The sequence below is a fragment of the Chlamydotis macqueenii genome, chromosome 8 (assembly GCF_036417535.1).
Source record: "Chlamydotis macqueenii isolate bChlMac1 chromosome 8, bChlMac1.mat, whole genome shotgun sequence".
Taxonomy (NCBI): domain Eukaryota; kingdom Metazoa; phylum Chordata; class Aves; order Otidiformes; family Otididae; genus Chlamydotis; species Chlamydotis macqueenii.
Window position 1 is genome coordinate 37,426,014 of NC_141563.1, and position 27,808 is coordinate 37,453,821.

General features: G+C 45.8%; 1 protein-coding gene across 4 annotated transcripts in view; it reads right to left on the reverse strand.

Annotated features, from left to right (window-relative positions):
- The window catches only part of NEGR1 (neuronal growth regulator 1), a 726,879-nt gene that overhangs the window by 552,865 nt on the left and 146,206 nt on the right, over positions 1 to 27,808 (reverse strand). For all 4 annotated transcript variants that reach the window (XR_015259134.1, XR_015259132.1, XR_015259133.1 and 1 more), the window contains exons 3-4: positions 18,944 to 19,069; positions 4,586 to 4,717 (exon numbers count right to left, since the gene is read on the reverse strand). Coding sequence is in view for 1 of the 4 variants with exons in the window: in XM_086752860.1 (XP_086608986.1) it covers positions 4,586 to 4,717; positions 18,944 to 19,069 (258 nt within the window). In the remaining 3 variants the exon portion in view is untranslated. The remainder of the gene's footprint in view (positions 1 to 4,585; positions 4,718 to 18,943; positions 19,070 to 27,808) is intronic.

Genomic DNA, 27,808 nt, shown 5'->3' on the forward strand with positions numbered 1-27,808 from the left:
GCCCAGTGCCAGCTGAGCTTCCTCAGCACAGGAACTGTAATTTTCACCTCCCTAGTAAGCTCCAACAAATTTGGCCTTCAATTTGCAGCGTGACAGGGTTCACAAAGGCTAAAATTAAATTATTGTTTTTTAATGTCAAACAAATGGCTTTTTTTTCCTCTCCAAAGCCACCGGATCTTAATTTGGCAAAGTCCACAAGATCCAGCTTTAACAGAGCTGTTCAAGACACAGTTACAGGAGAACAGACCCTTGGTGAATATTATCTGAAAAATAAGGAATACTGCAATACCGTACACTTTAAAAGTCCACGTTTGCTATTTATTTAGGTAGATGAAAATTTTAGAGAAATCAAAATAAATGCCAACTTTATGATGCACACATCCCATTCCTCTTCATCTCAGCATGGCGTCAACACTTCTGGAGATTCCCACATTTAGCAACTGCCTTTAACATTTTTAAGTAAGGCCCTAATGAAGCAGGAGAGTCAGCGGAGCCGCTGTACCGTACGTACAGTTTCTGACCAGCTTTCCGATGATATGTTATATATTAAAGCCTTGCTAATCCAGACGTGGGTTTGTTCAAATTGACGGGGTTCAATATTATCATCTATAAATCAGTATTTGCTTTATAAAATGCAATGGAAAATGCTAATAAGATTTAGTTGTGCAATGGAATTGGATTATATCTTACCTATTTTAACTTGATTTGGTACAGTATTCCTTCTCCCATTTCTTTTTTCTCTCCCCCTCACCCTTCCTCTCCCAGAATTCAGCAGACAAATGCACCACAGATTCTCAGGGCACCCTTTTTAAAATGGAAACTATGGGGGACAGACATAAGTTAAGTAGAAGCTGTAGATTATGCAATATGAAGCAGGATAAAGACAAAAGCCCCCGTAAAGTCATTAGAGCTGTAATTTATGTGCTGTGAGCCGGAGAGCGAGCTGGTTGTTTATGTACGGTTGGACGTTGCCCAGCCAAGAAACTTGAAATTCAGAAAGTAATTTAAACCTGGTAATTTTCTTGTACACGCTTGGATGGCTGAACAACCGCTCTATGCGATGAATATCCATATTCAAAATGATGCTTATATCCACGGCACCGCTCCGGGCTCATTGATACATTCTATTAGCGGGGCACAATAAAACCTGGATTTATTCTACAGTCATCAGGTCTGCAGCAAAGAACGGTCCTTTTAATAACGGGGAAACAGGATTAAAAACTGGCAGAAGCAGCAGTTAAGTGATCACATTAATGCAAATGTAGGGCTGTACCGGCGTCGTGCTGCGTGCTGGAGATCATATGTCAGGACGTCGCTGTACAGGAGACAGGGAGGGACACATGGATGAATCAGGGATTACTCAGACCCCGAGACCAAGCGATGCCTCTGCAGCACAAGGCCGTCCATCCCTCACCAGATCACAAGGATGCGGGAGCAGGAGCTGAAGCCCGGGCCGCACACGTCACTCCCAAGAGTATTTTCCATCATAAGCACTACAGGTGGGAAAGGCAACGGGCATTTTGTGAAGTTACAGGATCCCTGTCAGCCTAAAGGAGGGGAGCTTGGTGTGCCGGTCACGGCTCCTGTGACGCTCGCTGAGGAACCAAACCTCAAGCAGAATTAAACACGCGGTGGAGGTACCTAGCAGATGGGCACAACACCCCTGCGCCAGGAGTACCATCACCAGATAACACAGGGTGGGCGAGGCAGGATGAACGGGCAGGCGGGCGCGGGCTGCGGAGCTGGCACGGCAGCGCCTTAGTGGGAGAATCAGAAAGGTTTGCAAAACCAAAGAAAATAAAGGAATGGGATTTTTTGGGGGGGAAGCAGGGAGGGAGAAAGCCTTGCTTTTTATTAGTTTGTTAGACGAATGAACAGATATCTTGAAGAAACAGGACTGAAGAACCTTTGACTAAGGAAACTCTGCCCAACCCAGGGTAACGAAAGGACCTGAAGCCTTCCTCTCTACTTTTATATTTCTCTCACTAAGATATCTCCAGATTTAAACTTGAAATCTGTATCTAATTTATTTTCTTGTAAACAGCGACAAGCTGGCAGACCACAGCTCTCCTAAAAGAGATATTTTGCTTTAGCTGATGGGAAGCTGCCCTGCCAGGCCAGCTCAACGGACACCAAACGGGCATCAGCCCGTGGTTTTATCCCGAGCACGACATCCCTTTGTGAGCAGGCTGCCCACGTCCCGCCCGTCGCGAGCAATGCGCCCACGGGGCAGGCGGCGGCAGGGCGAGCATCGCTCCTGGCATCGCTCGGCTCCGGCGCGAGCCTCTCCCGAAGGCAGCCAGCCATTTTTCTGCCTGGTCGGAACGGATGAGCATCAGCAGCAGGGAGCAGATGTTCTGAGTGCTTTTGCGCTGCGCTTAACCGGCTAGGGGACAACGCACAAATCCAAAGAGAAGCGCAGTAGCAATCAGCTGACTATGACAAATTGTTCGTGTGTACAAACTGTTCCGTGCTGGAACCAGATCCTAATTTTACACTGCTTCAATTTTACTCCCCCTGCCTCCATTTTCTTCTTTAGTTGTAAGAAATATTTTAAAAAATACTCTGCATATCCCCATTGCAGACGTAGACGTTTACCAGAACCTGCCATAATGTCACGTGCATCCATGCTAAGGCCAAGGACACCTCCAGCTTGGCCCAGGCAGCTGAATCGGGAAGATCAGCTTGGACACCCAGTTCAAGTCATTACCGAGCGCGTGGGTTCATTTAGCAGCCTGTACAGAGGTACCCTCACCCTGCGTGCGGCAGTTGAACCCGAGCTTTGGGGATGCACCGAAGAGGCGTAGGACCTCCGAGCAAGTTATTTATCTAACCCCACAAAACATTTTGTAGTGCAGCTTGCATGAAAGGTGTCACCCCACAGCACCCAGACAAGCATCTGCGCAGCTTTTCTTATCGATGATCCTCCAGTAACAACACACAGCACAAAAAGTAATGGTCACTTGTTCCCCAGGACACCGCCCATTGGGGTTTTTCCTCCAGCATAGCTCACAGCTTTTAAAGCACTTCCCGCTTTCGGGAATTCAGCAAAGCTGATGTAGGTGGAAGCCCATCAATGAAGGTAAAGAAGGACCGATGGCCACAGCACGTTATACCAGCGCCGCAGCGCAGAAGCCTTGGGAGGAGGGGGAAAGCAGGACCCGCAGCTGATGTCGCTCGCCCGCATGACGACCCAGTACAGAAAGCTGCCTGTGAGACCCAGAACACCAACCCACCGTGTCCCAGGACATCATCAACTACGAGTACCATGCTGTCATGTAAACCAGGAGTTTCAATTTTTCAAGAGGGGCACATCCCATAAACACGCGGCTAGCACGGCCAGCCCCATCAGCGACCGACCCACAACAACCCGCCACCCCCGCTCCCACCTCCAGCTAGGGACGAGGGGCTTTGCCACCTGCAGCACGTCAATACAGACGATATCTGCCAAGAGACACAAAGCCGATGTCTCAAAAAACTGCAGCCGATAAAAGATGCCCATGCAATTTTCATACAGATTACAAGCTACGCAGTTGTACTTAAGCTAAGAAAATTCAGTTAGAATGAATCACAGTAATTACTCCCTTTTTTTTTTTTAATATGTTATCATAGAATCATAGAATGGTTAGAGTTGGAAGGGACCTTCAAAGGTCATCTAGTCCAACCCCCCTGCCAGGAGCAGGGACATCTCCAACCGGATCAGGTTGCTCAGAGCCTCATCCAGCCTGGCCTGGAATGTTTCCAGGGATGGGGCCTCCACCACCTCTCTGGGCAACCTGTTCCAGTGTTCTATAACTCGTATTGTAAAAAATTTTTTCCTAATTTCTAACCTAAATCTACCCCCCTCTATTTTAAAACCATTACTCTTTGTCCTATTGCAACAGGCCCTACCGAACAGCCTCTCCCCAAGAGAGGGAGTGTTCTCCTTCCTCCCATGTTGGAGGAAGCAGAATACTACTATGAACGTTTCACGTCACCAAGTGCTAAACCAAATTCAGTCCAAGCTGGAAACATCTCCTCGGTGTGAAAGTCCCCAAAGACCTGCCAAGGCACCAGGCTACCTGGGCGGCTCCTGGCGTTACCCGCCAGCCACCGCGATCGCCACGGCAGAACCGCGGGCCAGCAAAGCCCTCTGTGCCTTCACACCACGGCAACTGCGCGGAACAACTCGCTGCCTCTACTGCGAGTGCTTCGAATTTCCACAGAGATCGATCACCAGAGTTCCTCATTGCCTTATATTCTTGCACAACTACAGCAAATGAAATCAGAAACGCTTCAGCCCAACCACTGCAGCTGTCCTCAGCACCGCGGCCCAGCAAGAGCCCCTGCCGTAAGGCCTGGGACGGCACGCCAGCGCTGCTCTCCCCCGGCAGACAAAAGGAAAATTTGCACCTTAATCTCCTTTTCCCTTCCTTCTGTGAGACTAGCTTGCATGTCAAACCGCACAGGTCACTTTGCTACTGGAATACAAAACCCAAACACCGCAATTTCACCATAAGCAGCACTTCTCTGCATCACACTTCTCTTCTCAGCCGCGTCCCGTTTCTCCATTGGATTTAGTGATAAAAAAAACAACACGACTTACAGTTTACTGTGACTTTTACTTTTCTCACATCTGGGACTGAGACATCATTCTCTGCACTGCATTCATATTCCCCAGCCTGGTCTCTCGTAATTCCGTAGATGTCCAGGTATTGTCCGCTCTCAAATGGTTTTGCTGAAATGAAATCATCAGAGAAAGAAATTACTGGGGGCTGAGCGCAAAGAACCTGAAGCTTCACCAACATCCAAGGGTTTTGTGGGGTGCTGCAGATCACAGATGTCCAAGGGGAGCTGGGCAGCCACCACAGCTTGTGCTTGGAAACCCCCTGGGCTTGGCCGAGGGCCCTCTCCTCACCCTGCCCCACAGCTGAGCTCTGCAGCCTCCAGAGCCATTTGCTAGGGCAGCTCTGCACCTGATGGGCCTCACAGAACGTAAGGCATGGTCCTTGGTCAACACCCTGCCTTAAAAGTTTCAGCAGCCATTAGGGCTTATGATTTCCACCTGGGCAGAGACCTGCCCCCCAGCAGCAGCCAAGGCAAAGCCAGAGGGACAAACAGCCCAGCCCTGAAGAGCTGACCCAGCCCTATGGCTGGTGGTCCCAGCGTCAGCTTCCCACTGCAGGCACCTTTGCTTTCCAACGACCACTTGGCCTTGAGGCTCTGTATTCACACTGGTTAGGGGATGCGGGAAGGATGGGGAACCTCATCAACTGGGGACCCCTGCACCCCCAGGGCTGCCAAAGCCCGACACGTCCCGGGGGGAGCCAGTGGCTGGTCCTCTTGAATGGGTGGGTGTGGGCGCAAAACGGGTGGCTGCATAATCCCACGTCCTACCTCCGGGGAAAAACCCCTTCTCAGGCTTGCTCTCCGCACTGCCCAGTGTTTACATGTTGTGCCCTCATAAACATTTCATCATCATCATTAAAAATTAAATAATGGCTCTCCTTTCCCAAAGGACCCAAACCTAAGAAATAAGATCCTCAGTGTTCGCCTTGTTACACAGAAATAAGGACAGTGCGAGCGCTTAGGAAGCAGGCAGAGGTCTAGCTGATGGAGAACAGTACGAAGACCAAACGGAAATATTTGTGTGTGTAACTGTGCACTGTAACTGAAAATGTTGTTTTAGAGAGCAAGGACAATTACATGAGTCAAAAGCTGATTTATCTCCACTTGACATGGAGTCATAGCACACACAGATGAATTTTTGGAGTTTTCTAAATCCCAGCACCTCCCAGCTTTTCCCTGCTGTGGTTCCCGCCTTGCAGTGAGCGCTTTGACATCCCTCAGAGGAAAACTGCTACCCACTTCAACGTTCATCTTCCTGAGTCTTTTGAGCGCTGTGCTCGAGCTGGGGAGCAAATTAATTGTTTTAGAGTCCTCACAAGGCCTTCCCCACATCATAAACCAGATATAATTTTTATCTTAAAACAATATATCACAGTAGTCCTGGCCACAGAGGCTGGAAATTCCAGGCTTAAATGTTGAAAAGACTCACGGAAAGTGTTTTCCCAGACAGACAAGCCTTTAATCGACCGTTAATAACTTTCCAATTTATGGAGCAATGACAGAATCTGACCCGGGTGGTGAGGACTAAGTAGCAGTGTTATGTTCACGTCCATCACAGCAGTGAGCTTCATTTGCTTATCTGTTCCTGGATTAATGTTTTAAAGTGCACAAGGCTCAAAACATCAATTATAGCAGCGCATCGCTTAGCGAGACAGCACTCATTAATAGGCACGACGTAGCACGCCTGTCGCCGGAAAGAGCCCGAGCAAGCACGGGTTATGTAAAGCAGAAAGATAAGACTGAAATTGGAAAATTATTGGGAATTGAAGTGAACACTCATAAAATGCAATGAAATAATTTATGCGATATGAGAAATTGCATGAGAATTAATTTTTTTTTTCCTCTTCCATGTTGTTCGTAGGAATGAATTACAAAAAAAACCCCTTTGTCAAACAAACCAGCTCTTACTGCTCACATCGTGGCCCCTGTCCTGCTCCGCTTTGGCCAGGCCGAATCAATTTCTAGGAAAATTTTATTTACTATTGCTCTGAACAGCAGTGAAGGATGCAACGCCTGTGCCCACACAGGGACATCTACCCCGGTGGAGGAGACAGCTTCCAACAAGATTTCTGCTCTGGTTTTAATACCAAGAAAATTACATAAAATGCAAAATTCTCCTGTATGTCAGGTTAAAAACTACTATTAAATTATGAGATTGCCATGTTCTCCAATATCACCACTTCCCTGGATATATGGCATGTATCAAAACACTGAATGCTGAACTCTGGGAATAATCTATGATGTGTCCTATCCCAATTCCCAACAGCAGTTTGGAAAAAAAAGGAAAAAAATAAATTTCCAAGTACCTGGAATATCATAGTCATTTATGTTTTGGAGTTGAGCTAAAACCAAACGTTCTCTGCTTTAAACTTTTGTTTTAAGGTAAGCATGACACATCAGGCGATAACCTAGTTCCTCATCTGCCAGCTTTTGCGTTCTTAGCGATTCCTGGGTTGTCGCTGTGCCACCCGGACGGGATAACGCTCAGCACCAGCCGGGGTTGTACAGCCACCCCTCGACACTGACAGGAGCGACACGCTTACGTATCCGGCACAGTCCTGCTACGGCATGAGCAATGCCAGTTCTCAGGTCTGGCAAGCGCTCAGCCGTCCGGCTGGAAAATATCCACAGGAGCGGCATCTGCGGGGAAAGGGAACACGCGTCCGGGCGCCGGCAGCTCCGGGGTGCTGCTGCGGTCTGAGGGGGCAGCACGACAAATTGCTGCAGCTCAAGCGCATCAAGACTGCTGGGTGGAAATTCGGTGGGAGTTCCCACAGTAATTCCTGGAATGATTCGCAAAAATGCCCATCAGCACTCTTCGTAACCCTCGTATTTATAGCCGAGCTTTTAACCTAATTTATGCTGCAAAGTATGCGTGTGTTTTACACAGCTCACATACGCACTTGAAAATATTAAAATTAAGTGCCTGTTAAACCCTCGTGTCCCCAGACATTTTGCATCCAGCTTACATAAGCAAGCTTTTAGAAAATATTAGAGAGATAAATATTTTTCTCAGGGAATATGTAGACACCACGTTTCATCGTTCCTATTCCTCTGCACAGTATTTCATCTTCTTCAGCTTGTTTTCAGTTCTAGAGATTTCCCACGGCTGCGTGGGAGAGCTTCAATCGTGTTATGTGAAAGATATACGCACAAGGACGTGTAAGCGTATTCATGCGACGCTGCGTGCACGTCCCGCTCCAGACAGGATTTTCATGAGCAGCAGGGAGAATAAACTGTGTCTGAAGACACTGGTGAATGAAGATGAGTTTTGGGAGACAACTCTGGTTTCTCATATTTTTTTTCTGCGATGTGTTACAGCCCGGGGTAACCACACCTTGCTCTGCCCTTCTGCAGACCACGTGCGGCTTGTGGACCTATCAAGATACCAGGAACACATCTGGCTGGCTTTTCGGGCCGTAGAGACGAAAGACCTGTCAGACTTGGCATCTGAGAAGAAATCTGGAAGGTCCATCAGCCTGAGGTCGTGCCAGCCAAGATCTTTGGGAAAAAAAACTGTGAGTTGAAGTAAAAGAAACAGAAACACAAGAGTGCCTCGGGTCCACGGCCATTCCTGATGAGTTTTTCAGAAGATCTCTTAACTAGACTTAACGATAGGTAAGTAATCTGCTCTGGGTACCTTAGGTTACAGGATCGGGTTCTCTAGCCAGGAAGGGAAGTGCCTGTGAAGCTAAGCCTGAACGCCTGTTTTCTGCGACTGCCGTGTGGTGTGATGCCTGATAATTCATCACACTTGTTATTCCTCAGGAGAGCACGCAGTTAAAACTGTGTTTTCTTACCACGCATATGGTATCTGGCATCAGGTGTGGCACACGTACGCACTGCCATATGGACCAGTTCTCAAAGGCTCGGACGGATGAGTTTTGCAAGGGCAGCATTTTCCTCCCCTGGTGTTAAGCATAAGTCAGTAAGAAGAAAAATCTGGTGCAAGTCCAGAGTAGCTCTGAAAAGCTCTGAGGACTTCATCTGAGCCAAGGGGGATTTTTTTTTTTCCTTATTCACTAGGATGTTAAATTATTACGATATAGCCCCGGTTTACGAACTGCAAAACCTGTTTGGGGCTCAGGACTGGCTTTTATGACCCAACCTTTGAGATACCTCATCCTCCAGCAGAGAGTGAAGATCTTTGTTGGGCTGGGAGTGTGGAGAGCACAAGGCTGAGCTGATGCTGGTCCTGGTTCATCACGGACTCAGGGGATTTTGATGGTGCACAAGAGAGATGGCGCAGAGCCAGGTGAACTGTCTCCCAAAAGAGAGGAGGCGCGGAGATCACAGCTCATCCTTATGTACAGCGCCTCGACGATGAGAACTGGGCTCAGTATGAGAGAACAGAAGGTGGAATATGAGAGAACAGAAGGTGTTGTCCAATGATAATGCCATCACAATGCCATCTGACTATCACCAGATGCTTTAAGTAATCCGTAAGGTCCTGCTTGATCTCAGAGGCCGGGTGGAGATAGAGAACCAAGAGTGCAAGGAGGCACCTTGCTTTCCTGGAGATGAGTTGCCATGGGATGCTGAGAGCAATCTAAAGCCAAAGCAACTGGATTCACCCAGAAAAATGATCTGAAGCCATTTCCACTACTCGTTATGGATTCTGGGTTTAAAGTGACACCAAATGCTGTAATTGGATAGTCCTCTCCGAGGAACTGCAAGCGACCTGAACAGCGTGCTGTCTATTAGGAGAATGCCACTATCACATTAGAGACCATTTAGACATTGATTGCTGAAGGGCGTTTCGCTTTAGAGAAGCTAAAGCTCCACGTTTGAAAAGAAAAATCAGATAAAATGTAAAGAAAAAAAAATGCCCCAAACTGACAGATAAATGGAGGGCTGGAGGAGATCTCCCAGCTGACGGCATGAAACGAGCAAAGCAAGTAGAGCAATTTTGTAAGCAAGGCATGCTGAGGAAAAGGAAAGAGATGTGAACATAGACAGTCGGAAGTTTCAGAGGTGGAGGCACACAGGGTTACATGTATACGTAAAGCAGACAGGTACAGAGAGAGGTGTCTGGAGAGCTGGCTGTGTGCATGCTCGTGGGTGGACAATGCAAATCTCAGCCAGATATCAAGGGATGTTTTGTGCAGCGGGTAGAGGTTGGTCCTACAGGAGAAGTCGTCACAGTTAGTTTTCCTCATTCTCTAGAGTTACATCAGTTCCTGTCTCTGCGCAGAACCGCTGCCGGGCTGCACTGTGTGTCTGAGATTCATGGAGTTATGATGTTTTGGAGCAATTATGAATTTTCTCTTTGCAGACTTCATGCCAGGGAACACACGGTCAGCTCATACTCCAAAATATGGACTGACTTGTCTCCCTTAGCAGCTGACTATTAATATAAAGAAGAGCCAGCTCTATTTTAGTACTTGCGGAGAAGATACAGTCAACTTGATGTTGATGGTTTTCTTGAAGAAAGAAAAAAATGTTTGCGATAGTAGGCTTGTTGGGTTTTTGCATGGTATGTCTTCTGGATCTTCTCTTCGGCAGGAGAGGGGTTTGCAAGAGATGCTCTTACACAGAGGCTGCTGGGTCTTCTGTGGCAAATAGCTAAACATGAATCTTCAGCCTGAAAACAGCCTAAAAAACCTTTCTCTGAAAAACAAAAAATTGAAGCTGTGGAGGGAAGAACAGAGCAACGGTCTTTTGAGTAAGATGTCTGCATGATTCAATCTCACTTGGGCTTATTTATAATTCATAGCGCTTAATGCGAGGACTTGGCTCTGAGGAAGAGGACGATTATCCCCAATAAAGCCCCACACCTGTGGTGGCTTTTGGCAGAGATTTGCTCTGTTTGTCGGTCGGCTGGAGGGTGTGGGAGCAGGAGGGATGGGGGCAGGACCCGGGCAGCGCCACCCCGGCACTCACCCTGCGGTCACAGCTTTTCTGACGTCTGATGGCTTTATAGCATTCCTTCCTCCTGCTGCGGCATCAAACGATGCACTGCAAATGATGGCCTGTTATTTCCCTACCGATTATGTCTTTGGCTCAAATACATTGGCCGATCCCTCCCATTTTATGTGACTCTTCTCTCTGCAGTTCGTCGAAACTGGAGGCATCGATTGAGTTAAATGAATCATTAATACTATTTCTTTTTCATATTTCTTCATATCCCTCAAAGCTACACCATATTTTTGTAAAAATGTGCATTTTAAAAAGAATTCTTAATATGTTTACCATATGATTTATTCATAAAAATGCCCAGAAGAAATGATTCTGGGGAATAAAACAGGAGGTACTGCAGGTATGGTCGGGATGAGCGTGGCATCTGCTGTTCGCTCGCTGCCACCTCCCTGGAGTATCTGCCTTCACCGGCCTGCCCAGCATGGGTATCCTGCCTGCTGCCGTCCCGGAGGGGATGTTCCCAGAGCAAAAACAGAAAGCAGGAGCGTCTCGTTACATTTTAGAGATTATCTGTTACTTTTCTCTAAAAAAATTTGTGCAAGCCCCAAAGCTGCCACGCTTTGTTCAGAAGACCAGCATCTCCCAAAATAGCCCCGAGGGACGCCGTGCCAAAGGAAGAGGAGAGAAGGTGAAATCAGCAGTTGCGTGGTTTGGTTTCGAACATTAAATAATTTCTTTTATTGAAATATCTTCTATGATTCATAAATTGCTCACTCAAAGGTGCAGTATTTCTCAAGTAAAAATGAACTCACATCTGAGGGAATAAACGAAGTGTGTAATACAAATTCTAATTTTCATAGCATTTTATGAGTTATTAAGGAGTTCATCTGCTTTTATTGAAAAGTGAGAAATGCTTTCCATTTGTTATAAAAATCATTAAAAATTCATTCTTATTTCTGTGCAATGTTTTTGTATGGTTTGAGTTTGAACCTCCCTATGGCACCAGGATTGTAATCTTACTCCCGTTTCCCAGTTCCTTCACAAAGACCCAATTATTTGACCATTTTAGTTTGAATATTCTTCTCCTGACAGCTGTATTTTAACAATTCTTTTTTTTGTTCTGTTTAAAAGGTTTTAATAAGACATAAGGATTTCTAGGAATACCTTTAATTGCTCCTGAAGGGATGCTCCAACTTCTGGAGTGGTCCTGAGAAAAATGACATTTTTCTGAGAAGTCTTCCTCAGAAACGCCCTGACCACAGGCAGTGTAATCAGTGTAATGTCACTTGCCCCCAGAGCAGTGGATCGCGTTACCGAATGTCGCTTAATTGGATCCTAATACTAAATCTCCCAAGAATGGTACTTACAAGTATTGTTTTAAAAAAAAAAAAAGGCCAAGAGTCCCATAATCTGAAAGCAAAAGACACTGTCTTTTGTGTGGGAGAGGGATGATTTTGGAGGTTCCTTATTTTTTTGTTTGTCCAAAGGCAAAGGAAAGAATCACAACGAGCAGTTTATATTGAATACTAGTGTTTGCACTGCTGTCTTTAAACTGTTAATTAATCCACCAATTTACTCTGCGTAGAGCTCCACAGCATTTCCCCTTGAGTTCTTGGGAGGCTGCCAGCTCTGTGTTTGATATTAGGGAACCATTGATTTAATGACAGGCGATGCCTTTACCAACTGAAAAACTTCCCTTCAGGACAACGAGCCAGGCCATTAAATCCATATAAAATATTAATCACAAAGCTTCAAGTCCCCAGACGGTTTCAGCATGGACCAATCCATCTACGCAATCTCCACGTGCCCATCAGTGTGATGTTCAGCTGCCCCATGCACATTATTTTTCTTGTCTAAGCGCTGATGTCCCTCACGTCCCCGATGAGCCGTCCCATGTTCCAAGGGACACACGCCTGGGGTGTTTTCCAGGGAAACACCAGTTTTTTCTTGCTCAGCTGTGTGCAGGACCAGCTCCTTGCAGCATGTTTGCCACGGAGGAAGCACTCAGGTGGGAGGCAGCAGTTCAAGTCCTTGCGTTTAGGGTGTTCCACCTCCCAACTGGATTTGCATCTCAAAAGGGGTGCGTTGTGGTAGCTCATCCTGCTGCTGAGCTGCTTCCTCAAATTGCACAGAATGAGGAGTTTACGTCAAGGTGGAAAAAGAAGGGCTGTTCTCCATAAACCAGTCTGGCAGCTGGACATGAAAGCTTTGTAAAAACCAGAGGCACGCGAGCCTTAAATGAACATTATCTTTGTCCGTGTGAAGTGCTGGCGTTGGAGGCGTTACTTCTGAATCCGGCTGGGGCCACAGCCAAGAGGCAGGTTTCTCTGGTAGCTCAGGACAGCTGAGAGCACAGCCCCGTCCCTCCCTCCTCCCGAAGCCGGGATAGACATTGTTGGCAGATGCCAGGGCCTAAGTGGAGTGGAAGAGGAGCTGACGGCAATGCATGGGACTCCACCACACCAGTAAAACCTCCCTCAACATGGTCAATCTCAGCCCGTCGCTGCTGCTCGTCCCTGCCCTGCTCTGTCTGGGAAGGCTTCCTGGCTCATCTCCAAACTCTTCCAGCTCGGCTGTGAGAAACAGATGCTTCGGCTCAGGCTGGTAATGCTTCACCTGATCGAGGAGCACAGCGCTAGCGCCGTAATGAAGCTGTTGCCTGTGAGATGAGCAATGATGGCATAAGGGAGGCATATCACTGTCACTGCTGATCAGGTTAAATCACTGAATTATTTTACATTCTGCTTCTTAGACACCTAAAGGGAACTGGCTTCGCTTTGGTATAATGCGGCAATAAATCTACCTCCTTTTAGGAAAGGTGGCTGTGTGTCTCTGCCAGTTGAAACGCCACATCTCCACTGGGTCCGGCCTCAAAGGTTCATCTCCCGCAGGACACGACCTTGACGAAGTGACAGCTCCACTGTCAGAAAACCCTTCGTTACTCGTGGGGCTCCTACCAAGCTGCTGGGGAAATGAGATGGGGCCACTTGGAGAAGGAGACAACGGAACAGCAACTCCAGGCATTGTCAGCCCAAACCCATGAACAGCAAACAAGAATCACCAATTTTAATCTGTCCAGGACAAAGCAGCTTGAGTGAAAGAGGTCTTTTTAAAAACGCTGTCTGAAGTACCTGCAAATTGGACTTTGAATTATGACGCTGGGAAAATGGAGTTCGATGGCGAGATCCTTCACAGGACTTGGTGGGTGAGAGCAGGTTCTCATAGGTAAAAAAATCATACATGCACAATTGCAAATACATTCTAGGGAAACAGTGGTGTGAAATAACCCTCACTAGCAAAGACAGCTGTTAGATTTTTAGAATTTAGTAGGACAAAAGACAAAAGTCAGAAACTTTTGTTTCTAAAACTTTTAGTAGCTAAAATTACTTTGAAGCAAGAGGCAGAGCATTTCAAAAGAGAAGCTCATACTTTGCACGCACACAAAGCCCTAGAAACCCGATAAAAATCCATGTCAGTTAAGTGTTTTCAGACTGAAAATCCAGGCTCAGAGTACTTGCACTTCAACAAAATACTTATTTAGAATCACAGAAGGGTTTGAGTGGGAAGGGAGAGTTCAAGCCCACCCAGTCCAACCCCCCTGCCAGGAGCAGGGACATCTCCAACCACATCAGGTTGCTCAGAGCCCCGGCCAACCTGGCCTGGAATGGTTCCAGGGATGGGGCATCCACCGCCTCTCTGGGCAACCTGGGCCAGTGCTCCACCACCCTCAGTGTAAAAAAATTTATTTCTATCATGTGTGGATGACATCTGAAAAATGATGGCTGTCTAGCAGAAGTGCAAATGGAACAAAATATTTTACATTAGCTGTGCTCATATCAAGCTTTGTTTGCTTCTGAGGATTTAGCTAGAAGTTTTTAAAAAGCCTCTTTGCCTCCCCCGCCATATCAGCTTTCTGCGGCAGTCTGCCTCAGGAAGGGTCTTGCAGGAATCGCACGCTGCCCGTTCAGGGGCGAGCGTCGCCTTTTGTCCTGTAATTGAATTGAATTGGCTCTTGGACTCATTCTTCCCAGACAGCCCTATCACTCGAGTGCTGCGAAGATGTATGACACTAATACATCGTCAGGACGACACGGCTATGCTGATACATTAACGCCATACATCTTCACAGCTTCAGGGCTGTCCAGAAACAACAGGACGGGCATTAGATTCAGTTCAGTCGTATCACACCGGCGCGCACACACTCCGGCGGCGAAGGAAACGTGTTAGAGATGGAGAGGAGTCGTCACGTGAATACGTTCAAATCGAAATTCAAGTTAATTTCTGCAGAAGTGTCGCTTTCCTCAGTGCTAGTGAAAAATCTGTTATTTTGCATGTGCTAAAGAGTTCTTACAGGTTTTTGGGTTTTTTTTTCTCCTTTTTTTTTTTTTTTTTAAACCCTTCAGCATCACAATTCTCTGGAAATAGGACTGAATGAGCAACAAGAGTGTCCTGGTGCCAGGGATTTGCCTTTCACTTGACATGGGAAAATCTGTCTTCTTTCCTTCAAATTTGTAATTTCTGAAAATCTGCTCTTCCAAGTCCATGCATACACATACATCCAGGTTCTCTTCATGTTTTAGGGAAATAACTAGAAACTAGACTGGAAGCAATGGGGATAAAACTGTGAGAAAAGAGCAAGAGAGTGGAGAAGAACTGGAAAATAAGAAACTAGAATTCACCAAGGACCGAGAGTAAACCTGATGTGTGTGGGTCTGAGTGGCTTTGCTTCGGAGCAGATCAGTCCTGGTCGTGCAGGCTGAACTCCCACTCACAGCAGGACCGTGCGAGGCTCGCTGCAGGACAGCGTCCATCAGGCTTCCTCCGTCTCAGAGGGCTGAGTTTGTGCGCTTCGGGTGCATCTCTATCAGCAGTTCAGTTTGGACCAGGGGCACACTTTCAAGGTGAACCTCTTGCTTGCCCAGCCTTCCATGTGGGTAACAACATGATGCCAGCACGAACTGACTAGAGTGACAATGCTTGTTTGAAACACATGAAACTTCATCTAACAACGTTTGTGGTAAATATTATGATTGTGAAGTCAAGCACTCTGAACAAAGCACCCCTCTTCTCCCAGCATCCACCCAGGTATTTAGCTGATCAGGCAAAACATAACCACGGACGCCTGGCCAACCGCCCCATCTGCTCTGCTCGCTCTCGCCGTGTCCTTCCCACGGGAGAAGGCGGCCGCTCCGATACCACTGTGCCTGTGCTGCAGCAGCAACGGCCAGAGCAGCCCGCTGGGGTGTGGAGAGACGCCCTGCTCCCCTCCATCTGCTTGATTCAAATACAGACAAATGAAATCCCTCTGAATCCTGGACATTAGACCGTGGCGTGAATTTTCCAGTACTGTCATTGTGTTTTAAGGGAGTTAGGTAGAAAAATGTTTGCTTTTTCCTTAAAAAATTTTGAAATGATGTAATTCAACTGATTTTGCATTTAAATAAACCCGGGAAATGTCAGGCAAACGCTCAGGCGGTGCGCGCCCGCCTTGCCGCACGTCACTGAGCGTCCCGGGTCATCGATCCCTCCGCGGTGGGAAAACGCGCCTTTGGAAAGTTCGTCAGAACCAAAGCGGAAAAGAGTTTCAACACGCAGCACCTGAATTTTGCAAAGCCGTAACGTTTCACCCAAAGCCTCCTGAACGCCGTTTGTGGTTCCTGCTCCCGGCACTCCGGTGAGCTCTGCAAAACCAGCGGCGCAACACGCACCCGCCGTGCATAGACGAGTCAAAAGCTGGAGCTGCGTTTCAGGCAGAGCTTAATTCTTTAAAATTCCGGTTTCGTTCTTAAACTATTGATGCTGCACTTTGCTCTGAAATGTCAGAACAAAATAAGTAATACCTGCAATTTATTCAGCTGACATTTCAACAATACAAGATTTTCAGATTACGAGCTACAGCCCCACGGTACTGCTGGCGTTACGCTGAGTGTGTAGATTTTGTGGATTTACATAATGGGTTTGTATAATGAATATTTATATAATGAAAGCATTTACATAATGACTGCAAGTTAAATATGCACAATAAAGATTCCAGGCCAATAATTTATGTACTAAGTTAAAAATCACCTCTAAATACATTTTATTTTTATTCCTGCAGAAGGTTCATTTTATCTCTTGTTCAAAAAAATTGAATCCGACCTTATCTGAGTAAAGGCTGCGCCGATGCAAATCATGATAATATTTCGGAATTGGTCTACATTGAATCATTGGTATTCAGAGATTTCAGTTTCTTATCTTTTACTAGCAGCTTTGACAAACAATTTCAGGATATTCTAAATACGATTCATTAATATAATTCAGTGCTGTGTTCTAGATGTGATGCTTGCATGTAAGCCTCATTAGTGCCACTGGGAATTACAGGAGAAAACTGGTAGAAATTATAAAGTGCAGACAAAGCTTATGTTTAGATAAAGGTAATTTGCTGCAGACAGAATATAAACCGGTACAGAAATCCAGTCTTTTCAACTCTTGCATTTTGTTTTCTAATAAATCCAGGCTTCTTGTTTGCCAGACTGATATTTAATTGCATCTGAGTGCTATTCATATAACTGTCTGGACACCAGAACGTACCACTGAGAACAAAACTGGGGGGCCTACAGGAAAGATGGGGAGAGCCTCTTCAGCAGGGCCTGTTGTGATAGGACAAAGGGTAATGGTTTTTAAATAGAGGGGGGTAAATTCAGACTGGACATTAGGAAAATTTTTTTTATGCTGAGGGTGATGGAGCACTGGCCCAGGTTGCCCAGAAAAGTGGTGGATGCCCCATCCCTGGAAACATTGGCTGAGGCTCTGAACAACCAGATCTGGTTGGAGATGTCCCTGCTCATTGCAGGGGGTTGGACTGGGTGGGCTTCAATGGGCCCTTCCCACCCAAACCATTTTGTGATTCTATGACTCTGTGATTCTATGTCCTTAGCAGGAGTTGGACCAGCTGATCTCCAGAGGTCCCCCTCTTCATTGGTGAGAAAATGTATCTTCCTGCCCACAGTTTGCTCTGCTAGGTGTTCAGCAAGAGCACATCATGGCTGCACCATCAGTGCTTGGGTTGACTCTCCCTGTACCGCGATATCGTTGATTAGTCTTTTCCTGAAATTCCGTTTTCAGTTCTCATTGTGGTGAGTGTCATGGGCCTGCAGCTGAACGATCATATTTTTCTTCTCAGTCCTCATTCTCAGTCCTTTGGTCAAGATACCAAATCAGTGGGTTCACTGAAAGCCCTTGTGATTACGTGTGCTAGTTTTGCCTGAATTCAAGATCTAACTCCTCCTCAGACCCCTTCTCCAGCCTGAGTGCACTAATTCTCCTTTTCTGCTTTTTTCCCCTCTCCCGGAAAATCGTAACAGCTCCTTTCTGTAGACAATCTAATGCTTTAAGTTATTACTTTAAAGCATCACCATGGTTTCCAATAAAATTTTATTTGACATTTAGTTAAAATCCATTTTTTGCTGCAACTGAATTTTTTTCCCCAGTCCCTTGATGGACACTTCAAGCAGAATTCATTGTCATTGTCTTAAAGGTCAAAAGTTTTTTGGTTTTTTTTTTCAGATCTTGCTTTGTAAAGCAAACTGTTACTCAGGATTATGAGACACCGCGGTAAGCTGTGACAGACCATGAAACCGTTCTTCCCTGCAATTACATGGATTTCATAAAAGTTGTGCGAGCAAACAGAACGGCCTTCACTGCAAAATCGATTACCGTTGTGGAGTCCCAGTGCAATACTGGTCTAGCATGCAGGAGCCAGCTGGAAGCGGGCAGCGTCTCCTTCCAGAAACACAAAAGCCAGCGGGATCTCCAGAGCTCCGAGACAGGGAGCAGGGATCTCCCCACCTCTGGGCGAGACAGATCCGCCCTGCTCGCAGGGAGCCAGCTTCGGCGGCTCCGCACCGTCAGCCAGTGCAGAGGTGTACGTAACCTCAGCTCAAAGTTTTCCTTTAAATACGTTACGATGAATTAAAAATATAAATGGAAATATTAAAATCAAACTATGCTTTTAGACACCATTTTGTTTGCAATTTTCCATACATATAATTTAATTTGTTCAGTAAACCCATTCTAATAAAGTATGCCTTCTCACGGAATAATGGTTCAATGGTAGCTACATTAAATTAAAAACATTAAAAGTTAATGTTTTTAACTTTCACGCCTACTTCTAGAGAGCCCTGCGCATTCCTGATTATTTCCTTGTTTTGGTTTTAATTAGAATTCTTTGATAAATGCCTGCAGCCTGTTAAAACGGGCTTTAAAATATACTCATGTTTAGGATGCCTTTACTTCAACATTCCTAAGTTTCAGCAGTATTATAGTTTTGATCTTGGCTGAAATCTGAGGAAGCTTCTATTTTCTAAAAGTCTCGTTAGGCACACACCTTTTAAGGCATAGAGAAGTGATGATGTCACACTTCCAAAACCCAAAAATGCAAAGCCTGTCAGCGGCAAAACGTTGCAGAAAGCCCCAGGTGAGAGACAGCTGTGCTTACCGGACGGAGAGATGTGTCTCCAAGAGATGGACGGCTCTGGCTTCCCGGTGGCCAGGCACACCAGGGTGACGTTGCTTCCTTCGTTCACAACGATGTCACTCGAAATGCGAAATATCTTCGGGGAAACTGGAAAGAAACAGGGAGAAAGTTGTAAGGGAAAGCTGGGGCATCAGTGCAATCCCGCCAGAGCACGGATAGCTGAGGAGAGCTGGGATGCCCGTCTTGCCATTACTGATCAAAATACATGCATTTGTTGGAATATAATTATGCAAAAACCTTGTTTAGGTGCAACCACAGCTATCTCCATCACATTTGCAGAAGGTCAGCCATGGATTTGAAACGCTACGAATAAGAAAGCAGCAGTTTCCTCTATTTGGTACAAAGCAGGTATTGCTAACGAGTTCCCAGTAAGTTCCCAGAAGGCTGAGCTTGCTCATGACACTTTGAAAAGAAGATGAAATTAATTTTTTCTTATACTTTTAAAAATAATGATGCCTATTGCATCTACTCCATGTGTACTTGAAGAGTCATACCTGTTCATGGAGAAGACTAAAATACATTTATTTCTATTGCGTTCTATTGCTTTTAGCCTTGCAGCAGCTACATGACTAAGAAAAAATAAGCTAAATTTTTTTCTTTCAATTAATCAGCAGAATTCTTGACTGAGCTCCATTTTCTGTACTATTTCACATCTGGGCATAAGAGAAGAGAGTTCCACATGAACGGAAAAAGAAGGACAGCATTAAAAGGCCTGCCCTTAAGGGAATGCTTTACTTCTTGTAATGTTAAGGGGAGGAAAGGGACCCGGGGTCCCAGCAATGAAGGCAGGAATCCAGGATTTCAGGATGAATCTTTCTTTCTAAAGAAATGTGTATTTCTTTCCAGGTCTAATTAGTACGTTTGATACAGAAATCCAGTCCATGCAGTAACAAGGCATGCCGTGTTTATGTTCCTGAGAAGCACAGTTCTCTGTGATAGATCACAAATTTTGTACAAGCATCTGTAAAAGATACAGATCTTAGGTTTGGGTGTTTCAGAACCTGCTGTAATGACTGCTTTAAAATCAGAGTGCTCTGCAGGATAAGTGGGTACCAATAAAATGAGAAAAAAGAAAGTTTATTATCTTCCATCTTCCTAACCAAAGTCTTTGGCCAAATGGAGCTTTAGTCTCCCGAATGCCCCAGTCTTGTCTCCCTGGTCTGCTCCAGTTTGTCACAGCCAAAACCCCACCTTCTGGGCCCACACACACCGCTTTGCAGCCGTCTCAGCAACAGGGAATACAGTATCAGCATCCCTTTGGTGTACTTTGAAAAGCACAGAGCTTTTTTGTATGCACAGACTGGTTCTGTGTGCTTTGGGATCTCCACCTCCAGATGTTCTCCAGTTCCTTCCCCAGTCCAGTGACTGGAAGCATTTCAGTGACAGAAGTGAGCTGGGGTCAGATAGACTTCAAAAAGCTGGAAAATCTCAGTGCTCGCTTCTGGCTATGCATTTGTGAGCAAAGAAAATTAAAAGTCTATGTGGAGTATTTTTAATTAGCAGAGAAACATTGTCTTTAGGGAAAATGAAGGTCTGGGGAAGGCTGAACCTTCTCCATTTCCTAAAGGAGTGAAGGTCAGTACTGGCTGTCTTTGAATGTTAAATAGGTTTACACAATCACTGGAACAGAGATAGACTTTTCAATTTGCCAGTCTAGCTCACAACAGTGACACACCACTCCTCCCTGCTTCATTTGGTGACCTGAGAAAGCATGCAGTCCTTACAGACCATTTTTAGGAGCTGAAACATACAGAAGGGTTACTTCCACCTGCAGGGATAATTTATTAATCTGATTTATTTGCAGAGCCCTGCGATAAACCCGTTACCCAACCTCCTTCTGCAGAAGTCTCTCCTGTCGTAAAGGAGACCGTGTCCAGCCACCACCTGCGCGCCCACCCCGCGTCAGCCGTGGCGTGAGGAGACCCTTCCTCGGGGTCCCCTGGCATGCGGTGTTGCTCATACAGGCCTCCCCCGCTCCGCTGCCCCAGCCCAACTTAAATACCATTAACGTTTTGGCTTGGCAACAAAGAAAACACTGAAAGGAATTCTTATTTCTGTGTAGAGTGTGAAAAACATCGACTTCCTAAAGACAGCTGGCGAGGGATCATTCTATCCAAAACGCAGAAATCCACCTGAGAGCAGGATATCACGAGCAGTGTGGCATACGCAGTGGCTTTAGTCAGTCTACAATATTTCAAAAATATCTTCCTAAATCTGAGCTACTTATTTCTTTATCCTTCAAGAACGAACACGCTTCCAGAAAGTCAAGCACAGGAATCAAATAACTCAAACCAGTTTTTCTCGCGAGTAAATATATACAACTGACTGACTCAATATCTGTGTGGAACTGTGGAAATATCTTCAGATTAAGTAAATGTTACGGTGCAAGATTTCCAACAGCTTTAAACTTCTTATTGGAGGTTCTGCACCTTTGAAGGCAGAAAGAGAGATTTGCTGGCGTTCTGGCATTGTGAAGCAGCGCCGTAGAGGGATTTTTCACACCTGCCACCTAATGCTGTTTATCCAGCTGATGTTTATTTGCCTTAAGCTTGTCGCTAAACACAGAGGACACGGCTGGGGCCTGCTGTGCTGCCCCGCTGGCTCCTGGGTGGCCAGTACAAACCAGGGCACCTTAATGGAGGTCTCATGGCACTGCACCATTGCTGGGGTCGGGTTTGCTCCCATCCCTTCCCTGCATCCATCACCAGGAAACGGGCGCATGAAATACTCACTCCTTGTTCCATACACTGGTTTAATCAGTGTGGCTGATAAAAACAGATTAGGAACAGGATAACATTGATTCCAGGGGGAACGAGGAGCTCTCGGCCTGCTCTACTGCTGGACCTTCAGCATAAATACCATAGGCTGGAGTGGCACAGGGATCCAGCAGTTTTCTGCTCTGCTGGATCGCATGAGCAGTTGTAATCAAATCTCCAAACCCACCAATTTCCAAAGAAATGACACTGACAGTCCTGCCACAGGCAGGAATCTAGAACCGAAGTCACAGGATTTCATTCAGTTCACACAGACGAACAAAATTTCTTTTCCAAGGCAAAGATCAACATGGTCAACTTTTTTCTCTGTTCCTTAATGCAGGCGTTGTCTTCATCCTCCTCTGCCTTTCCTCATAAGGTTTTATTCGCTCTTTACCACTCCACTCCTTTTCCAGTGTCCTCTTCCCGGAGGAAGCAGCACGTTTTCCCTAACGCTCCAGCTCCCAGCCCTGGATCTCCTCCCGCAGCTCCTCCTTCCCTCCTCCCCTTGCCTCAGGATGCCCGCTGACTCTGGCTGCCAGTCTCGCCTTTCCCGTTGTAGATTTTGCCTACCATGTTCAAACGCCAAATCCGTAGTATTTTGTCAAATATTTTCATTTTGATGAAATGGTGTGTTCTAATGGCAGGCAATTTGAAAATCTCCTGGTGATTCTACATTGTAAGCTGCGGTTATGGAGCACAGAGTTTGATATGAATGAAATTCAACTGTATTAACAGATGTGTGGAATATATGGCCACAGGGGCCATCGGATAATTTAGTCTGAGCTCAGACAGTCACAAGCTTTAGAAACTTTCCCAGAAGCCTGACTAAAGTCTACGTTTTAGAAAGCTGTCTGGTCTTACCCTGGCAATTCCAGGCGATGCTCGCGCTGCCACGTCTGGGAAGCAGTGTCAGTGATCAAATACCCCCTCACTGCTGGGAAATAGCATCTTAGTTCAAAACTGCATTCTGCTAAATTCAGCTTTCAGAAATCAGATCTTATTCTGTTTTTGTCTGCAAGACTGAACACCCCCCTTACTATCAGGTATCCTGCCTGTGACTAAGGGCCCGTGCAACGCGATAAATCAGTTCATCTCGCTCTGCAGGTGATTTGAGCACCACAGGCTTAATTTTTGTAAGGCTTCCTAGATAACACTTGTTTCTCTCTTTTGAGGAATGTCAGCATCCTCCTGACATGTGAGGAGTGGAACACAGTGAAATCGCCTAGCAAGAGTCTTACCAACGCTGTGTGCAGAGGCAACGCACTGCGCGTCCGCCTGCGACGTGTGCCGTTATTTTGCGAGGGATTGACATTGAGTCTGTAGTTCATTGCAGGGTCTCGTTTCTCATTTTCAAGGGCTGGTTAATATTCTCAGTTACGTTCACGTGTACACAAATGATGCAGCGTAATAAAGCTTGGTAGTGTAGTGGGAATGACTGCAGGGCAGAGCTGCTGCTTTAGCTGCTGTTGCTTTTTAAACATGGGGAGGATCTCTCATTTTCATCACAATTTAGAATTATCAGGTAAAAAATCTGAGGCCTCAGGGCAAGTGAACGCATCTTGTTTTTTAAAATCTGTGCTCCCCCCACCGAAACGCCCAATCAACGGCTATGTAATGTCAACATTACAACGCATGCGGCTGGACGTACAGCTCTGTTTCCTCAGAAAGTTTCCCCAGATAAAGGGGATGACAAGTTATGAACTACATTTTTTACTGTAACATTTATCAAATCATGTGGAACCCTCCTCCGTTTTCAGATAATAATGTGATCAGTCCCATTTTGTGTACAGAATATAGCCAACGCCCACAGAACATACAGAAACTGTGAGAGGAACTGGATTGAAAGTACAGAGGTGTGAGGTCTGGGAGTTTGGGAAGAGAGGTTTTACCACCAGAATCTAAGGAATCACCTGCTTCATGCCTCCCAGGTGTTGCAGGTATAGCTTTTGTGTTTATATTGCCTTAGCTGAATTTTTGTATGCTTGTTTTTCAATGAGGGGTGACTTCTTTCATGAAAGGAAAGTGTTAAACAGCCTCCTTCCAGAGTCCCCAATACCCTTAAGTTCTTCATCCAAATGCTGGGCTGCGCTCACCACCTCTATGTCTGCAATGATAATTTGATTTTTTTTTTCCTGGTTATAATTTCATAATTAAGCAATAAACTCAGAGGGAGGGACAGAAGACACTGCTTTCAGCAGCTTAACCGACCATTTCCTTTGGACTGGAGTTAATTTGTTGACCATTCCATCTGTGCAAATGCTTCTGCATTTCCAACTGTGATGGGGCAAACAGAAACGTGTACAGGAGGATGCAAAACACTGTCCTCCATGTTCCAGAGCCCTCCCGTGCTGTGCATCGCAGCTCTACAAAGCGGCGGTGTCGGAGCACACAAGATGGCGGTCAGGGTCGGAGCTGCGGCGGAGGCCACTGAGGGCGTGTGGCGCGAGAGACGCTCACGGCGAGGCAGCGCGGCACTGCAGTGCTTTGGCCTGTTGTGATCCAGTCTCTGCCTCTGCAGAAGCATTAACGTTCAATCAACACCTATTTCTAAAAGCCGTACGAATCTTGGAAGACAAAATCCTCCCCTCAAGAGCAGACGGACACTCTTTGAGCCGCTGGCCCTGGGATACCCGCTCCCCTCCGCTCCTCGGCTCAGCCCTGGCAGGTTTCCTCTCTTTTCCAGATTTTCTGATAGCAGTGCCTGCAGCAATCAGTACCGACAGGATACAACAGCTTTCGGCACTCCCATGCACACAGAAGGAATTTTCCCCTCCAAATAACATTTCCTCCTCCTTCCTGTGAGTCCCAGAGTTGGACATTCTCACCCAAAGGGCGAATTGACACCACCAGTTCTCTGCCTGCAGTGAGTGGAGCCTACGGGACGTGAGTGCACACCGTCCGCGCTGGTGGTGCTTCGCGCCCCCATCCGCTCTATCCAAAATATGCAACGGCTGTATGTGATCATTAAACGTACGATATTTTATAATATCCAAAACACACCGGCTACTGAGAAGAAAATTAACTCCATCCCTGCTGAAACCAGGACAGTACTATATGTAAGACTATGGTTATAAACACATGAGGTCTATTGTATCTTTATTAGGGAGACAGAAGCTCCCCAGCGCAATGCTTTCTCCCCAGTGCCAGGCTCCGTGACCGTTTTTCCGACAGCACCCGCGGGCAGGGCGCCGCGCCCCGCCGCAGCACCGCGGAGACGCCGGATGTGATCGCCAGCCGCCCACTGCAACGCGTTCCCCTCACACCTTACTGTTTGTGTCTGCACCGGGGAACTCTTTTTCCCCGTGCCCTGATAGACGATCTGTTGCAGAACGACAACTGGGCTTCAAATATGAAAAAAAAGAAATCGCAGGTGGGAAGCGCCGTGAATACAACACGGCGTTTGAGCCCTGTGTTTACAGCCAGCGATTTTCTGTGCTCAGCGTTGTACAGAACGCAGACCCCATCATCCTCGCCTCCAGGGACATAAGCTCCCCGAGGACAAACCCTCTCCAGATTTCGCTGCAGACTGGAAAGTCTGATCCAGAGTGTTCATGCTTGTGTTTCTTTTTCAGGCTCATCATCAGGAATTCTGCAGTTTTTCCAAGGGAAGCTTTGACCTGTGACACGGTAGAAAACGGAGAATTTTCCAGGCTTACAGAGTGCAGATTAAGTGATTTTCTCTTAAGCACATGATTTGCTCATTTTCTAATTCGCTGGGCTCTTCTTTAATCTAGGTTTTAGAGTGGGGAAATTAAATAAAATCTAGGAGAAGATGTCTGTAAGTCTTACTACAACGAAATTGAGCCAGGCGCATCATTTGTGCATTTCCAAAATAGAATTAGAAAATAAATGAATGCAAGCAATACGTTAACCAAAATAACACACAAGTAAACACAGATGTGCAGTCCTGCTGCGTAATGTAATCCTGTAAAACTGCAGAAATGATACAATATGATCTGGTACTCATGAAAAACTGCAGATTTTGTTTTATCAATGATTTCTTAGGAAGATCTTTCCCATGACAGAAATTGGCTTCTACGGCAAGTATCTCTGGAACCTCCCAGTTTGAGACAAATAATGATTTCTAGTATATTGGTATGCTGCTCTCTCCTGCTTTTGGCTGACTGTTAGGGATCATTACATTCAGATCACTAAAATCTGTGGAATTTATTAACTATGCCTAGAATATATATGCATAATCAGCATGGAAAGTTAATATTTGATAAGAATTAAAATATGTTTATTTTGCAAACATACTTCTTATGATATCTCTAAAGACTCTGATCTACGAGCAGATTTAGCTTTAATAACGGCTCTGCCGAGCTTCAAGTGCAGATTAAATCCACTGCATAGCCACTATCCGTTTCAACAGCTACAGTCTTTCACTCATCCCACATGGCAAGCGTGAAGGTCAGAAAAAAAATTAAATATAGCAGCGAGTAAACATTTATGCCATCTCTGGATTAAAGAAATGCATAAGAAATGAGATAATGAGGAAGGGTGAAAGGCAAAGGAAACTCCCAAGAAAATTTGTACAGGGGTCCAAAACGAAAAGCACTTTACAGTCAACTGACATTTTCTCTTAAAATGCTTTTAAATGAACACTTTCCCATTTAGGACAAGATACACAGACTGTTTGTAGACACTAAATAGAGGAGGCAATCAAACCAAACTTCTGCTTTCTACAGCTTTACCAAACCGCCCTACTGCGGGGACCGTGGGGCGGAGGGACTGAGCGAGGGGGTTGCCCCGAAGGTGGAACCCCTCCCTTCGCAGCAGGCAGCACAACCCGAGCTAAAAGCGCAACTGAGCAATGCACGGCGGGTGCCAGGGTGTTAACGCAAGGTGCGGCGTGGCGCAAGATCCCCGACGCTCCCAAACACCGGCGACGGGCACGGAGCATCGGTGCAGTGGGAGAGCAATGGGCGGAATCCACTGCGGGCACCCGAGGTGACGTTGCTGAACGATGGCCAAGCAACTGTGAGGCCAACTCTCTGATTTTCCAGTGAAGTGTTTTGAATTCTTTGGGACCAATTCCCCACTGGCAAATTTCAAATTAAGGAGTTGCCGTGCCACGTATTAAGTGCACTTCAGCCTTTAATCATTTTGTGGGAGTCAAAATAAATCAAAATCAAAGCCAAAGATTTTGTTTTTCTAAAACAAATGAGAAAAATTAAATGATGATATTTGTTTTGCTGATGAAATTTAAAGTGATGCTAAACATTCTGGAAAAATATTTACATTTCAGTGAAGCTTCATTTTCTGTCCAGAAATTACATCACTCTACTTAAATTTGATTAACTGAGAGAAAAACACGGAGCAACAGAGGCACACGGAGGAGCAAAGGATAACTCCACCTCACAGGAGGCCATGCTGGCAACGCGACATCCCCAGTGTTACGGTATGATCCTAACGTGTAAACCCATCCTCACGCGGTTTTAAATCTCCTCCACCTCCTTCTTTCACCTGTCTAGAGGAACGCATTCTCTAACAGGTTTCTGTAAATGGCCAATAAGAGGAAAATTCCAGCATTTTCCATCATTTCCTTTCTCCAATTCTTGGTTGAGAATAGTTATCATATTCAGCCTTAATAAGCAATTTATCAACATTATATGAGAGCAAAAAACCAAGGACGATACTAAAAAAAGTTGTTTACCTAGTTGTTTTGCACAGTGTTTTGTTTTAATATTTACCAAAGTTTATATCCAGGGTTCAATAAATTAATCACCTTTATTAGGAGTGCATACCATTAGGAGCGCATACCATTAGGAGTGCTTATTAGGAGTGTGGCATGAGGGACACAGCGACGGGTTTGTTTTCCCCTGGGATGTTTATAACAGAGAGAAATACATTTGTTTCTGTTTCCAAAAGCAATTAGAACAAACGGCATGAGAATGAAGTTCAGACAAGCCTTAATAGCGAGCCACTGTAAAAGCAAGTGTGCAATAATCACGATAACGTTAATAATAACAATCATAATTTTATTCCACCCTGATGCTGCTAAAGTACGACTTATTGGAACCAGTCCATCCCAGTGACACACGGCTCATCGGTGATAAAAACCCACGGT